Source organism: Neurospora hispaniola, assembly GCF_033458365.1.
Source record: "Neurospora hispaniola strain FGSC 10403 chromosome Unknown B0T23scaffold_5, whole genome shotgun sequence".
Lineage (NCBI taxonomy): Eukaryota > Fungi > Ascomycota > Sordariomycetes > Sordariales > Sordariaceae > Neurospora > Neurospora hispaniola.
Window position 1 is genome coordinate 854,000 of NW_026944410.1, and position 15,202 is coordinate 869,201.

The 15,202-nt window shown below is 52.6% G+C and overlaps 5 protein-coding genes across 5 annotated transcripts; 3 read left to right on the forward strand and 2 right to left on the reverse strand.

The window, feature by feature from the left end:
- Positions 1-3,617: 3,617 nt before the first annotated feature.
- B0T23DRAFT_318485 (uncharacterized protein) lies at positions 3,618-4,233 on the forward strand (the record flags this gene model as incomplete). The annotated part of the gene is made up of 2 exons (XM_062835079.1): positions 3,618-3,677; positions 3,742-4,233. The coding sequence occupies 2 exons, from the start codon at positions 3,618-3,620 to the stop codon at positions 4,231-4,233; spliced, it is 552 nt and encodes a 183-aa protein (XP_062691558.1).
- Positions 4,234-5,987: 1,754 nt separating this feature from the next.
- B0T23DRAFT_405227 (RmlC-like cupin domain-containing protein) lies at positions 5,988-7,299 on the forward strand (the record flags this gene model as incomplete). The annotated part of the gene is made up of 2 exons (XM_062838971.1): positions 5,988-6,886; positions 7,209-7,299. 2 exons carry the CDS (start codon positions 5,988-5,990, stop codon positions 7,297-7,299), a joined length of 990 nt encoding a protein of 329 aa, XP_062691559.1.
- Positions 7,300-7,398: 99 nt separating this feature from the next.
- On the reverse strand, positions 7,399-7,802 carry B0T23DRAFT_429474 (uncharacterized protein; the record flags this gene model as incomplete). Its single annotated transcript, XM_062840196.1, has 2 exons — positions 7,399-7,601; positions 7,712-7,802. The coding sequence occupies 2 exons, from the start codon at positions 7,800-7,802 to the stop codon at positions 7,399-7,401; spliced, it is 294 nt and encodes a 97-aa protein (XP_062691560.1).
- A 949-nt stretch (positions 7,803-8,751) lies between these two features.
- On the reverse strand, positions 8,752-11,444 carry B0T23DRAFT_381648 (transcriptional repressor TCF25-domain-containing protein). The gene has a single exon (XM_062837275.1). It carries the CDS (start codon positions 11,109-11,111, stop codon positions 8,910-8,912), a length of 2,202 nt encoding a protein of 733 aa, XP_062691561.1. The 5' UTR covers positions 11,112-11,444; the 3' UTR covers positions 8,752-8,909.
- A 1,120-nt stretch (positions 11,445-12,564) lies between these two features.
- On the forward strand, positions 12,565-14,875 carry B0T23DRAFT_160583 (Scd6-like Sm domain-containing protein). Its single transcript, XM_062832713.1, has 4 exons — positions 12,565-12,676; positions 12,787-12,822; positions 12,881-13,121; positions 13,326-14,875. The coding sequence occupies exons 1-4, from the start codon at positions 12,660-12,662 to the stop codon at positions 14,793-14,795; spliced, it is 1,764 nt and encodes a 587-aa protein (XP_062691562.1). The 5' UTR covers positions 12,565-12,659; the 3' UTR covers positions 14,796-14,875.
- The last annotated feature ends 327 nt before the right edge of the window (positions 14,876-15,202 follow it).

Consider the following 15,202-nt stretch of genomic DNA (forward strand, 5'->3'; position numbering starts at 1 on the left):
GTCCGCCACATACACATGCTCAAGCTGGAATATATGCGTAATGGGCAAGGGATGACATTTCATCTCGACTGTCCGCGTGCCAAGCAGCTGGGACGAGTCAAAACAGAAAAGAGTGCAGAAGCTTGTGAAAAGAGATGATGTTGGCGCAGTAAAGTCTGAAGATTTTTTTCGGCCCGACTTTCAAAGAGCCTCAAGAGAAGGCATAAGAGAAATCACCCTCGGATCGAGTTCCGATCGAGCGCCGGCCAAGAACCCGTCTTGTACTATTTAATTTCCAAAGAAAAGAAAAAAAAGAGGAAAAAAAGACAGAAAAAGAGGAGTAGGGGGTTTCAGCCGAGGAGAGACGATGTACCGTCATCAGCTGCCCAGGCGTCTGGGCCCCGAGTTGCAGTGTGTCGGGTGTGCGTATGCGTAGTTGCTCGCCGGGTTTTCGATCTCACCCGATGGCGTTCGAAAATGTGGAATTCCAGACATTGATTGGGACCCTCAATTGTGAGGTGCAGGTCAACCGTGACGTAAGTTGTGCTTTGTGCCTGGTCTCAATCTCGACTCTATCAGTTTTGTGGTGCTTGTGCATATCAGCCTCATGGCAGCTGCTTGAACCGAGACCTGCAGGCTTCCACCAGTCTGGCGGATATGCCATGCTGAGATACATCTAAGTGTACTGCTAGAGTGATATCTGCATCCAATTGTCTGGCATCTTCACAATCCTCGTCTCACTCAAGATAACGGGCACTCGCCTGATGGAGGATGCACGAAACCGTCTGGTGCAAGAACGATATCTGCTCGGTCAACAGTCGGGCATGGATGCTGTGAGACCGCGGGTAGTAGAAAATGTAGGAGGTTTGTTTGGGTAACGTCAGCCCCTATTTTCACTTGATGCCCTGTGCACCATGCTTTGAAACTCTTGTGATGCTTTACAGTCGACACAGTCAACGGATGAGGGGAGACACGGCTTCGAGCTTGTTATATCTTTCTGTTTTTCTGTGGCTTGCATATGTAACCGATGATAAAACCGATTATTGATCAGCTCGCTCCGGGCGAATGAAATCGGGCTAACAACAGATCAGAGTCGGATTTTGAGCTTTTACTCGCAGAAAAAAAAAAAAAAAAAAAAAAAAAAAAGAAAAAAAAAACACACACAACCTGCTCAGTCGGTCATCTCGTCGCTTCCATGTTTCTGACATGTGAAAGTGGCACGACACAGGCCATCCCTGACAACCAATCACGCCAAAGCTCTTAAGGGGCTGGCGCTTCCTGCTTTAGGTTGGTGGTGACCCGGACCCCTTGGATCCACGCGGAAGGTACAGGGGCACCCACAACACACAAAAATGCCAAACATGTCAGCCCCTGTCGTCCACCAAATGTTTCCAAAACTGAAATCTTCCACAGATTTTGAACGGGGCCGACTTTGACTCTTCAATTGGACCTCACGGTGCACGTGCTGGTGCCTACGATGCGAGTCAATGTTCAAAATTCAAGGTCCTTTGTCTGGCCTCTGCAAGGCCTTTGTGGAGGAACCAACTGAAGAGCTTACCACAGCGCCCCGACCACAATAAGTGCTGCGAGGCAACACTGCATGCTGCATTACTTGCATTGCTGGCTGTAGGTGAGCCTGATACCCCGCTGAACGAGGCAGCTTGGGAGATGTGGTTGGACGTCGAGCCTTTTGTCAGTTGTGAGCGTGAAATTGCTTCCGGTGCAGCCGGGGAAGTTGACATTTCCGTAATTCCAAGTGAAGATCATCAACCGTGGAAAAGGCGAAATTGAAGTTGTGCAGCCGAGAACTTCAAGTTCTGCCGTCATCCTCCAAACTTGCGTGGCGCTGAGGAATGAAGGTTACAGTCTCGTACGGATGATGAACCGGCAGCAACGGGTAGAGATGGCGTGGCGTGGGGGGTGTGAGGGCCACTCTTTCCATTCGTTCCGAGCCTCACCGGTTGTTACACAAAATGATTCCTTGTGTACGAGTCCATCATGAGAGAGGAAACCGGGTCCGAAGACCCAGACTTTGAAGCAATAACCCCGCCTGGGAAATGCATGTCGTGTATCTCGTTGTGCCTGAAAATCTCCCTTCTTATCTTGAACAAATTGACTGAACCACGACGAGCCAGGCAGTATCTCGATTGAGGAGTGCACTGTCCGTGAGCCTCCTCCGAGAGAATGATGTCACGGAATGACAACGAAGGGATTTCACGTGAAGGCCCTTTGTTTCACCGAATGAAGTGGTCAACTGTGAGGTCGCCTGTTTAAACATCCAACATCTCACCTCCTATCTTGTTAGGTATGGTATAGCTTTGACGGCCTCGGTCGCCTCCGGGGCTCACGCTCTGGGTGTACGACACGCAGGCAATTCCATCGGCTGTTTTCCTCCAAGGCGCCTGAAATGGATCAATCAAACCCCGGTGGTGATCCTGGCATGAGGATGATGCTCACATTTATAGTGTAGTACAATGCCAGGGATACGGATGCTGTGGCTTCGTTTTGGCTTGTGAGCTTTCACATGTCAGAAGGAGGGGTTGCCACTTTCTCCCTCCCTTCGTTTTGACTGGCTGGCAGCGCTTGCTTGGCAGCCTGGAAGGCCGGGGTGTTGGCCCGACGCATGCAGCCCCGAAAGCGAGGGGGCCCCACCAGACAGAGTCTTATCAGGGCACTTCGATTGTTCGCCCCGGTTCATCGAAGGAAAGCACAGGGGTCGAGAGGTCTGTTCAATGTGTTCAAGCCCACTTTGGGCATCCACACCTTGGACTTCACTTCGTGTTTTTGACGCACCAAGATCTGGATTCGGTCATGGAAGACGAGAGCGGTTCTGTGTCACTGTAAACGAACCACAAGTACCTGCCGTGTATCGCTCAAAGATACCGGCAGGGGAGGCAAAACTCGCCCGGCTTCCACGCAGTAACTGGGCCTTAACATCGGAGATGCCATGTCTATCAGCTCCCCGCATGGACTCCCGCAGGTACCTATCTGTAGGTAGACTGAGTGTGATGTGCATCAGATCATGACAGGATTCAGTTGAACATGCTCTCTTTCATGTGCATTTCAGTTACTCAGTCTCAGCAAGGTACAAGGGGATACAACACCCATGACGAGGGAAGGGGTGCCCTGAGGGTTAGAGGTACCTCTAGCCAACGGCTCAGGCAGCTTCTTTCATTGCTAGTTCCCCAAGCTTCATATGTTCTGATAGTGATCCTGCCTACCCGCAATAGCCCCATGCTAGTGGCGTGCATCGGCTGGACTACCAATATGTGAGGTTTCACCGGACGGGAAAGACGTCTTTCATCCCTCCACCCCTCTCTCCTTCCTCTTGACACAGGCAGTTGCCATTTACAAATTCCGTCTCCTTCCAAACCACCTTGCCATTCTTCTGCTTGCATCGTTTTCTCCCACCTTCTGGTTTCAACAGTTCCGAACTCCGATACCACCTCATCCTGTTTAAAAGAACCTTCCGATCTCACTCACGCTCGGTCCCACCCTTCTATCCTCTCTGGAAATCATACAAAATTGTACAGTCCGCCATTCTCACCTGCTCTCAATTCCTGATTTTTTTCATTCTTCCTGTGTGGCACTCTACGTACTCTCCAGCGTCTAACATGGCTCACCAGAAGAAGACCAAGATGTCGAACAGCAACAGGCAGGTTAATGGCGATGTTGCCTCCAACTCCGCGGTCATCAAGGTAAGCTTATGATGTTCCCCGTCACCTCTCGTGTGCTCCACGGCCGAGGCTAACATGTCGACAGCACTTGCTTGGATACCCTATCGTCGAGTCCAGTATCTCGACTGTGAAGGCCAACCCCTACGGCCAAAAACTCCTCGAGGTTACCGAGAAGGTGTACCAGGTTGGAGCCCCCTTCCTCGGCTACCTCCAGGGCCCGTACCAATATGTCTCCCCATACGTCCATAAGGCCGATGACTTGGGTGACAAGACGTTGTCCAAGATCGATGAGAAGTTTCCGATTGTCAAGAAGCCGACAGATGAGCTTGTCCACGACGCCCAGTCTCTTCTCCAGTTCCCCATCCGCCTTGGCCAGAGCGGCAAGGAGCATGTTCTCAGCACCTACAACACCGAGCTCGAGAAGGTTGGCGGCAAAGGCTTGAGCGCTTACTACAAGGCTGCTCTCACTACTGCTCTCACTATCGGCACCGAGACCTACGCTACTGCCGCCAGCTTCCTCAACACCCAGAAAGAGAACGCCAAGCAACAGACGGCTAACGGCACGGCCAACAACTAGAGGCTGGCCAGAACACCGCCGCTGGCTGACCAAGAGTCGACTGCGTCACACGGTTCGGATGAGGTGACTTCTCAAGAAATGATCGACCCAGCTGGTAACGATACCACGCCCCGGGCAGTTGAGAGCACACCGGTTCCCGTCTCGCTTTGGGGCATGGCCTTTAGTTCTTGCGACTGATACAACTGCGCAGGCGTTCCTTTGTGGATTGAAGACGCAGTTATACACTATACAACCTCACCTTTATATCTACACTGGTGCCGTAGGTGGAATTGAAGGCTTGCTGAGGATGTGAGCATGGGGTTGAAGCATACGAAAAGCATGCTTATCACACAGACATACAGGAATAACGGATGATATCACTTTTGGAGGGGTGCAATTGGGTTTCTTATCTTTTCATTATGGCTATTGTTTGGACGTCGAGGTATCTTTGCTCTTCGAATTTTTATTGCGTTGTCACTTGGCGTGGGTTGCGTACTGGTGGATAAAAGAAGAAGGAAAGACGATGTAGATACCGGGGAGGTGCTACTTGCAAGTGCGTGGCTCTGGAGCGCTTAATACCTTCGCAGCTAATACCACGAGTCAGGTGTTAGTATCTGCACTACGGCGGCTGTCAATAAAGAAGTCAAAATCTTTGCTAAATCTTTGACGCAGCTGTGTGCCTTGTTGACTCGTGCATTTTGATCGGAATGATGTTCACAGCTGAGCGCGGTTGTGCATTTCTGGGTGATTGTGAATGAAGCCGATGGCGAATCTGACATCATTGAGCATGCGACGGAGCACTCAAGCCTGGGACGAAGCCAAGTATAATCATGTTGTGCTTCAGCCAACCCTGAGAGATCACCGTCTTTCCTATCCTGGCCACCACATCGGGTCTCGCCCGTGATAGCTTCATTTTTCGGTACACGGGAGTGACCGAACGAAAGCGCCAACACACTCTGGTAACATGGATGGATGGTCAAAGCTTTTCCAATTCCAATTCCACTTCCACGGCAATTGGATCTGGGCATGATGACCGACTTTGACGTAAGCTTCTGCGCTAACCGTATCTGGAAAGGCGCCTCTTTGTGCTTCCCTTTGAGCCCCACCAAGCTCTCGGCTGTTTCCAGCTTTGTAATCATTTGTCCTCGAGGGGCCTCGTTTTATGTTTGCAAAGTGACTGCGACAGTATCGATGGGCGGCGCATCGTCGAATCCGTCCATGTCCAAGAGATCAGTGGCGGGAAGCGAATGAGCAAGCAATTGGAAAGAACTGACCGGTGTGGCATGGGCAGAAGTTTCATGATAGTTCTACGTACACTATATGATTTTGACAATTCTAGACCCTTTTCCTGGTCACCTACTGACTACTCTTCTCACCTTGATTTCCAGCTGCTTACGTTGACCTTTATAATCGTCTAGACCATCTTTTTTTCGTGAGCAACAAAGTCACAAGTGGGCGAAAAAGTCAAAAAAGTTCAAAAGCCGGACCCAGCAAATGGATTCGATCCTATAAGTATCCCTAACTTTCTCAACTCCTCCAAGGTCATGAAGAACTTTTTTCTTGTCACCATCATCTCCATCCTTGTTGGAATTTGTTCCATCTTCCTACTGCCTATCGACCTTTTACAAGTCGACATCTCTACACTCACAACCCAACTACTCAACTACACGAACATCAACACCTATTTCGCAACTCAACCCTCAGAAGATATTTCTTCTCCTACTTCTTCATCAAACCCAACCATAGTCATCACAACAACCCCCACCGCCGCAAACATGTCCGTCCCGCGCCTCATCCGCAAAATCTTCCTCGCCACCGAACAGGCCGAAGGCGCCGGCGCCCGTGTCCGTCGCTCCATCGGCACCCCTCAGCTCCGCAATTTCTCTCCCTTCCTCATGCTCGACCACTTCACCATCCGTCCCGGCTCCGGCTTCCCCGACCACCCCCACCGCGGTCAAGAAACCATCACCTACTTGCTTTCCGGCGGCGTCGACCACGAGGACTTTGCCGGCAACAAGGGCACCATTGAGGCGGGCGACCTGCAGTTCATGACGGCGGGCAGGGGCATCATGCACGCCGAGATGCCGCGCCAGAACCCGGACGGGAGCGCCAACGTGGGATTGCAGCTTTGGGTGGACTTGCCCAAGGAGCTCAAGTCGTGCGAGCCGCGGTACCGGGATCTGAAGGCGCAGGAGATCCCCACGGTCGAGACGGATGAGGGACGCGTCAAGATCAAGGTGATCAGCGGCAAGAGTCACGGGGTGGACAGCGTCAAGGACCTGGCGTACACGCCCGTGTGGATTCTGGATGTGGAGGTGAAGCCCGGTGGCAAGGTGGTGCAGGAGGTGCCGGAGGGGTGGAACGCGTTTGCGTATACTTTGGAGGGGACCGCCATCTTCAGCTCGGGCAAGGACGGAGAGAAGAGGACGGTGGAGCAATTCCACAATGTGGTGTTTGAGCCGCAGGGCGAGGCGGTTTATGCCGAGGTGGATGTGGGCGCGGAGAAGCCAGCGAGGTTTGTTTTGGTTGCAGGAACACCGCTTGATCAGAAGGTGGTGCAGTATGGCCCGTTTGTGCTGAACAGTCAGGAGGAGGTGTATCAGGCTTTTGTGGATTACCAGACGCACTCGAATGGGTTTGAGAGGGCGCAGGGGTGGAGGAGCGAGATCGGAAAGTCGATGAGGCACTAAAGGGGGGAAAACGGGGAGTTGAGATACCAGTTTGCTATTTTTTGTTTGTTATAAAGTTGGATATGGAAGAGTAGGGTTAGCTGGGAAGAAAAGATTCTGATGCATTTTCTGAACACTTCGTTTGGTCTAGTTGCTGTGATGCTATATCCGAGGTGTTCGACGAGGTTCATACCATGAATAATAAATAAGTACTTCGGCGAGGCTTCAAATGGGAACATCGAGCTTGATCACAACATAACCACTCGAGATGGACAAATCTCAGTAATTATCCGTTAAAACAAACAGCTTTATTGCAAATCTAAAAAGGTATATATACCAAACCAAGCCATGCGCAATTCAGCCGCCCGAATTCATTTGTATGCCATATACAATTCCTCCACCGCCTGCTATCCCTTAATCTAATTCATATTCTCTGTTCTTCCGACCACCATACTAGGCGTGGTGTCACTCCCAGTGTCCTTCCCATGCGTTTATATCGTTCCCGTCTGCATGCCCCTTACTCGTCCTTAAGCACAACATCCACGTCACGAATCTTGTTCCCATTGCTGTCCAATTCCACGCAGGAGTTGACACCCTTGCCAGTCTTCTTGATTGTTCGGAGGATCTTTTCGTAAAGGGCAGGGGACTCATCATCGACGGTGACGTTGGCGCTCTTTTCATCGAGGAGGACTGTGTAGGATACGATGTTTGATTCGTTCTCTGGTCATTGTCAGTTATGCATGCTTCTTTGGTACCGGGCGGCGGGCAGGGCAATCGGAATGTATTTAAAGAAGGAAACCTGGGGGGGGGTATGGACAGAGACAACGGACCTTTGAGTCTCTTGAGGACGCGGTCAACGGCGCCGGAGCAGCCCCCGCAGGTCATGGTGACATCGAACTTGTAGGTGTAGGAGCCGGACATTTTTGACGGATTTGTTGGGTTGGTAATGTCAGGGTTCAGATAACAGTTTATCGGAGTGCAAGTTGCGACAATGGTATGCGATGCGATGCGGGGCAGTTGTGTGGAAACGTGCAACAATAGTAGTAAGTGAGGTGTTCGTGGATCGCGGGAATGGGGGGGGAGCGCGGACTTGGAGTTGGGAGGGGCAGCACTTTAAATAAGCTCCGCGACTGGGATAGCAATGAGCCAAAATGGGAGGAGCGGAACTTGGAACAACTACAGACAACGAAATAGCTTCAGGGGATACGGGCGAAAAAGCGAACCTGACAGATTGCAATAGAGACGCATTACTGATACGGAAGGAAAGATGGAGGACAAGCTTAATAATTTGCTCATTGCGTGGTGCTTACCTTACTTACTGTCAGGTACGCCAGCCAGGTACCGCTACGCCGCTCTGTTCCCCTCTCAGATGATCTCGCGATGGTGTATCAGGGGACTCCGTGTCAACCGCAGATCTCCCAAGGAGGGATTCATGTTGCTTCCGTCGTTGCAGTGGTGCGTGAGACGTCGTGCGATGGCGCCAGTCCGCTTTCACACTGTCCTGCTGTTCTTCCCTTGCTGCAAATGCCACATCAAACGAAGCTTTTACAGTGCCGCGCAGACGGTAACACTTGTGTCTCCACCCGCGTTTAGCAACCCCCTCGGTCGGTGTACTAAGCGACGGACTGCCCTGAGCTTGAAACTTGCTCACCGAGACTGTCTCATGTCTTGTGATCCTGGACATCTTGATCGGCTCAAACCGAACGTGAAGACACATACACTACCTATGAATACCTGTGCTGCTCCTTGGGTTGCCCGTCGCTGTTTATGCGTTGTGGAATATTGAAGGCTCAGAAGTTTGTTAGGGGTTTCGGTCTAACGCCGTGCGAAACAGGTACATAGTGCTTCACGACATGATTTGAAATGGTCCTGTACTGAATGGAAATATTCGATGGTTCTATCAGCATTTGCCTCATAGAAACAGCCAGTTCGCTTTAGCTAATTCGCTACTACACCACTGTCCAAAAAACGGAAGTCTCCCAGTAATTTATTTTCCTTCTCCCCTAATCATACTCTCCGGAGGAACATCTACCTCCGAGCAGTCTCCTCCTCGTCGCTATCCTCCGCATCCTCAACCGTCGCCCTCCTGTTGGGTGTGCCACCCGGGCCAAACTCCAATTCGAGCTCAGGATCAAGCTGATCCTCATACCAGTGATCCTCGTCTTCAAAGTCATCATCACCCCATCCCTCATCGAAATCATCTTCCCAACCCCCAGGCATGACATCACCTCTCTGATTACCTTCACCTCCTTCCGCGACGCCTCCTGCTCCGCCTGTCCATCCTTGACCCGTCAAAACATCCACGATCCTCCGCCACACCCCGCGCTGCTCCTCGTCGGCTTCAGGATCGTCGATTCTCGCACGAGCATCATCCACCACGGCGCGGAGCTGTTCTTCGTTCATGCGGGCTCTAGCCATCTGCAGCGCAGCTTGCGCCTGCTCATGCAACCTCGTCTGTCTATGTTCGCCGTCGTCCTCGGCAATGCTCCATGGCATCTTCTGAGTCGGGCTGGAAAAGATGTTGTCCTCCTTTGGGGGTGGGAGAGGGTCAAAGTCAAAATTGGGAGACGCCGTGTGCAACATCTTGCGCGGAACGGCCGACATGAGCTCGGGTGTGTTGTCCAAGTACACGAAGCGGGCTGTAGCGAGCGAGACGACCGGGCTGGGAGGCAGGCCAAAGAAGTCCACCTTACGAGCAGCGTTGGCGGCCTCGGTCAGGAGGGAAATCGCGGCCGGATTGTTCCAGATGTCCTTGGCTAGGTGGACGTAGAGCTTGGTGTGTAGCGCTTCCTCGTCATCCCGGGGCTGGACACCCCAAACGGAGCGTGGGGTATCGATGTTGAGAGCGCTGAAGAGGGCGCAGAAAAGCCAGGGGAGTTCCTCGATGCTTTCGATGGCAGCAGCGCGTGCTCCGGCGTTATCCTTCAGCTGAAGCTTGGCCAAGGGGAGGGTAGCCTTGACGTAGCGACCGGTGCCCAGATTGGCAATCAGGGGTGAGTTGCACAATTCAATGAACCACTTGGCCTCGTATGCGCGGATAGCTAGAATGTGGATCCAGTTCAGCACGCCATAGGGGTCATCATGGTTGACACTGAGGACGAACTTGGCCCATTCCAGAGCCGTGCGGTAGGTTCCCTTGAGGACCAGGTTCTTGATCTGGTTATAGCCAGCCAAGAAGAACTGCCTGTTTTCGGGTCGGTTGAAGTCCAGTCTTGCGGTGCCATCTCCCAACCGCTTGCGAAAATCGCTCAGACTGACCCTGCCAAAAGTGAAAAGAGCTCGCTCGATGAGGTCGTGGGCTAGGTACGAGTTCTGGTCTTGGTGGGCAACCTTGCTCACTTGGATGAGCGACGAGACGTGGTAAGGGTACCTGGATAAGAAGTAGACGAGTTGCATGGGATCGTACATCTGAACGAGACCATAGAAGTTGCCCTCGAGGGCGTCGTATGTCTTGTCATGCGCAAAAGCAAACTCGGCGACACCAGGCTCACCGTTGAAGGACTCGGTGACACGCACCATCTTAAGACCGCGAGTAGAGTCTCTAGGCCACGTCTTCTTGCCCTCGATAAAGGGATTCGTGCGCAACACTGTCTCAAACATGCTCCTCTTTCCTAGCTGCTGCTGAACTGCTGGCGGGACCGAAAGGAAGGTTTCGAGGTCAACGTTCTGCCGAGCAGCTCCTCTTTGCTGTTGACGGCTGTTAGCCTCAGCAGCCTGTTCCGCTCGCGCTGCTTCAATGGCACTGCCAAACAGCTTGCGCATCTCGTTGATAGCCTTGAGATGCTGAAAGTTGACGCGCAAGAGCTCGTTGATTTGACTGGTCGAATTGGCAGTATTAGAAGTGGCGATGTCCGAGACAGGATTCTTGTTGTCCTTGAGCTTAAGCTCCTCAAGAACGCGATCGATCTCATCCAGATCATCTTCTTCCTCCTTTTCCGCGGCAGGTGATTCGGTCTTCTTGCCCTTCTTCTTCTTCTTTTTGGACTTTTTACTCTTCTTGGCGGGGGCTACCGGTTCTGGGACGTCCTCGGCTTCTTTGGTTTCCTCCTCGGTGTCCTGATCGTCGTCGTCGTCTCCCCCTCCAAGAGCGGCAAATCCTGCAAAAGCATTGGGCTTGGGCTTCGTAATAATGGGCTCGTCCTCGGATTCGTCATCTTCTCGTTCTGCTTCATTCTGCAGTCTAAGAAGTTCCTGCTGCTTCTGCAGCTTTCGCATTTGCCGTGTCGCCATGTTGCAATATGAGAATGCTTTTTGTAAATGAAATGACGAAGTTGCTGGACTGTGGCCGCGGGGCAAATCGAAGGCTGTATAACCCCACCAGCCGAGAAAGATACCTCTAGTCTTAAAGAATGCGACCGCCTGGATGGGTGACTTGGTCGGCACGCGTTAAACTATGGTGTAAGGTGAGCAACACTGGGTTCTGTCAAGCGGCTAAAGCTGCACTGAATTTGCTGGTGTAATCAAGTTGCTCGCTGCCTCTTGCCTTTTCAGAAACTTTGTCAAGGAACGGAAGTTGGAGTGGCCGATGGAGTCACCTTCCCGAGCACAATAAAAGTGGGCCTGCCAAGCCCATGATGTCGACGAAACACCGACGGCAGGGGAAATGGATGCTCTCCTCGGCTTTGAGGTTGTTTGCATGACGGAGCTTCCAGCACTGCAGTACAGACGGGACCTACCTACTTAGGTAGGTACCTCTACCCAAAGATATGATACATATGTACAGAGCTGGATCGATCAATTATCAAGTGGACAGCTGTTCATGACCTAGCTTGCTTGTTATTTTTTAAAGTCTTGGGCTTTCCTACTTGTGCATAACAAGTGGTTTCACTCGACCGCATTGATTGCTATTTGGAAGCTCTGAGCGATGGACATGTTTGTTCCAACAAGTAACAACTGAAGGCCAGGTCACACATAGCAGATGGCAGGTTGTACGTAGGCTATAAACAAGAAGGTAGCGTGCAGGTTCCGGAGTGCTGCAAGGTTTCGAATGCATAAGTACCGCATGGTCTGAATGTTATTGTACAGCCGATTTATACCGAATATATCATGTCTAGAATCCTATATATAGGTATGTCATGATCTCATAACAGAGCTCGACAATGAGGTACTCTCGGGATCACAAAACACGACAGCTAGCGCAGATAAACAATACTCGCTTCATCGGCGTGCTACCACTGTCTCGAGTCGTTATTCGATGGCCGTGAAACAGACATATTGCAACAAATGTTAAGCTGACAGGACTAGCTGGCATTGGACACTGACGCGAGCTACTGTGGTATATTGAACCCGAACTGAGTACATGAGGACACCGGCCGACGGCAAGGTTTCTGTCGGTCTATCCATTTCAGCCTCTCGCCCTCCACCGTGGCGGTGCACGGATGCCGGGACAACATACGCCGAAAGGTGCCCAGAGTGGTGACGACGGGCGCAATGTGGGGTCACAACACCACGAAGCAAGGAGGCTGAACTCGGTGAGTTTTCGCTGGTTGGCTGCCTTTTTACCTCGTTCCCTCCCGCCAATCCTTCCCTTTCTTTCTTCTTCCTCCTTCCTCCATGCAAACTATGAAACCCCCGCCATGACAACCTAACACTGCGCACACTTTCCTGTCGTTGTCTTTACTCCCTTTCCACGTCTAAGATCCGCGATCTTTAATTCTATTTTTTCTTCATTTTCGGCTCGATTAAAACCGTTTCGCCTTCTGCTTCTTTTTATTCACCGCACATCACACACACGCGCATACTGCATTTAACGCTGTTGCAGCCAGCGCGCTTTGTTCAATGTCTGAATTCCTTGGGTATGTTGGCCGCTTATTCCCCCCGCCATCACCTGATGGTGCTAGCTACTTCCCCTCACCCTCTCGTCCCCGACAATGCTTCCTTTGCTAACGTTTCGCGCGATAATTAGCTCTCGGATATCCTTGATATCGAGGAGCGACATCCGGTAGGCTCTAGCCTCTGCATCCTGCTAGGCTTGGCAGCCCCGCTGACCGTCATTTCAGCTATGTCGGTACCTTGCACAACATCAACTCGGAGGAGTCTACCGTCTCCCTAGAGAACGTCCGGTCATTTGGAACGGAGGGCCGCAAGCACAATCCCGATGAGGAAGTGCCCGCCTCAGACCAGGTTTACGAGTATATCGTTTTCCGCGGCAGCGATGTGAAAGATCTTCGCATAGAGGAGGGGCCTGCGCCTCCCAAGGAGAACAAGCCTCCGATGCCTGATGATCCCGCAATCCTCGGCGTAAGTCTCCATTCCTACTAGTCACTCCACCTACCCAGCCCACACCATGATGAAATATTCTCGGATGTAAAATTTTACTTTTGTCTGAAAAGCGCAAAAACAATGTTGAGATTTCCGTTGCCTTCCTTCTGATCTGTGGTTCAACCATACCCTCTTTCACCCTCATTATACTGGCTTCCACAGTCGCTAACATGGAATGCTTAGGCTCGTCCTCGTCAGGCTAATGTTGCTCCTGGCCCTCCTGGCCCTCCTGGACCTCCGGGCCCACCCGGTCCTGTACCCCCCGGTCCCATAGGTGCTCCCGGCCATCAAGGCCCGCCGCCGCCTCCAGGCGCCCCTGGCTTCGGTTATTATCCTCCTCATATGGGTGGCTGGGGCCGCGCTGGTGCTCCTCCTAATGCGTTTGGTGGCATGCCGTATCCTCCCCCTCCCGGATGGTTCCCTCCTGGTCAGGAGTTCCCCATGGGTCATGGTCCTGGTCCGTGGAACAACTATCCCTACCCGCCTGGTCCTGGTGTCGCTCCGGCCGGCGTTCCGGGCCAGGGAGGTCGCCAGTCTGCGAACCAGACCCCGAGCAATCAGGGTCCTGGCCCGAAGCCTGCGCCCATTGGTCCTGCGGGTGACAAGAAGCCGTCTACGCCTTCTCAGTCTCAGCAGCAACCCCAGCAGCATGAGCTGTCTGCCGAAGTACCCAAGTCTTTTGGTCAGCAGCCTGCTGCCGGCGCCCCCTCCTTGCCAAACGATTCAAAGCCCACTGTCGAAGAGGTCAAGGCCACTGCTGCGTCTCTGAACAATACTGCTCCGGCTGGTCCTTCTCCCCAACAGAAGACCATTCCCACTGGTCCCAAGGGCAGCACCACTCGTCCCTCGCAGATTCTTCCTGCTGTCCCCCTTCCCGCTGCCCTTACTGCAAGACCCATTCAGCCGGCGGCTGGATCTGCCAAGCCAGCCGGTGAAATTGGAAGCGGACCGATGAGCGCGGCCCAGTTGCGTGACGCGACTCAACAGGCTAGAGCGGCCGTCGCTGTTGCCATGGCTAACATGGTTAAGCTCGATGGCCAAGTCGCTACACAGCAGCAAGTAACCGCCGCCGCTGTTGACAATCTTACCAAGCGTGTTAACGAAATGAACGTTAACGCCGCTGCGACTGCTACCCCCTCTCGCGCCCCATTGAGCCATAACGCCGCCGCTGCGAACCGCGGTGGTCGTGCTCGTGGTCCCCGTCCGGCCAAGGTTGAAGTCCCTGACTCTGACTTTGACTTTGAGTCCTCTAATGCCAAGTTCAACAAGCAAGAAATTGTTAAGGAGGCCATCGCTGGTTCTCCGCTTGGTGAGGAGCCGGCAATCGAATCGGCTGCTCCGGAAGCTGTTGCCGATGTCTCTGGTGTTGCTCAACAAGCCTACAACAAGAGCAAGTCATTCTTTGACAACATCTCAAGTGAGGCCAAGGATAGAGCTGAGAACAATGGCCAAAAGCCGGGTGGTCGTGAGTGGCGCGGAGAGGAACAACGCAGGAACATCGAGACCTTCGGTCAAGGCAGTGTTGATGGTGGCTACCGTGGCTTTCGCGGTGGCAGAGGCCGTGGTCGCGGTGGTCGCGGCCGTGGCTTCCGTGGTGGACGAGGTGCGAGCAATGGCTTCCCTCGCCGTGATGCGCCGGCCGCTGCACAGTAATTCCGCTTTTCGTGATTTGCCCATTATTTGATGGGCTCTGTGGCGTTGTGAACGAACGTTTTCCTTTTTCGAAGCCTCTAGGTTTGGGACTGAGCATGATTTTATTGAACGGAGGCAAAGGCTTGTAGCCCGGAGTTTCATTGGGAGTTGTGGCATGATGCTATGAATTGGGACGACCCCAGGGCAGGCCATATAGCGAGAGTGATTTTCCAGATCTAATCAAGGTGATAGTGGAGGAGTGAGCAGCACTCTCGCTGAGACTGGCCGCAGTACGGCCATCGCCGCTAAACAGCGCGCAACGTCTTTTACCTCCAGCCATCACAGCATGGAGGATGATAATCACTGGATAGATGCGACCAGGGGCATCATCTGGGTTGACTGGTATTTTATTATGCCCACAGATCCAT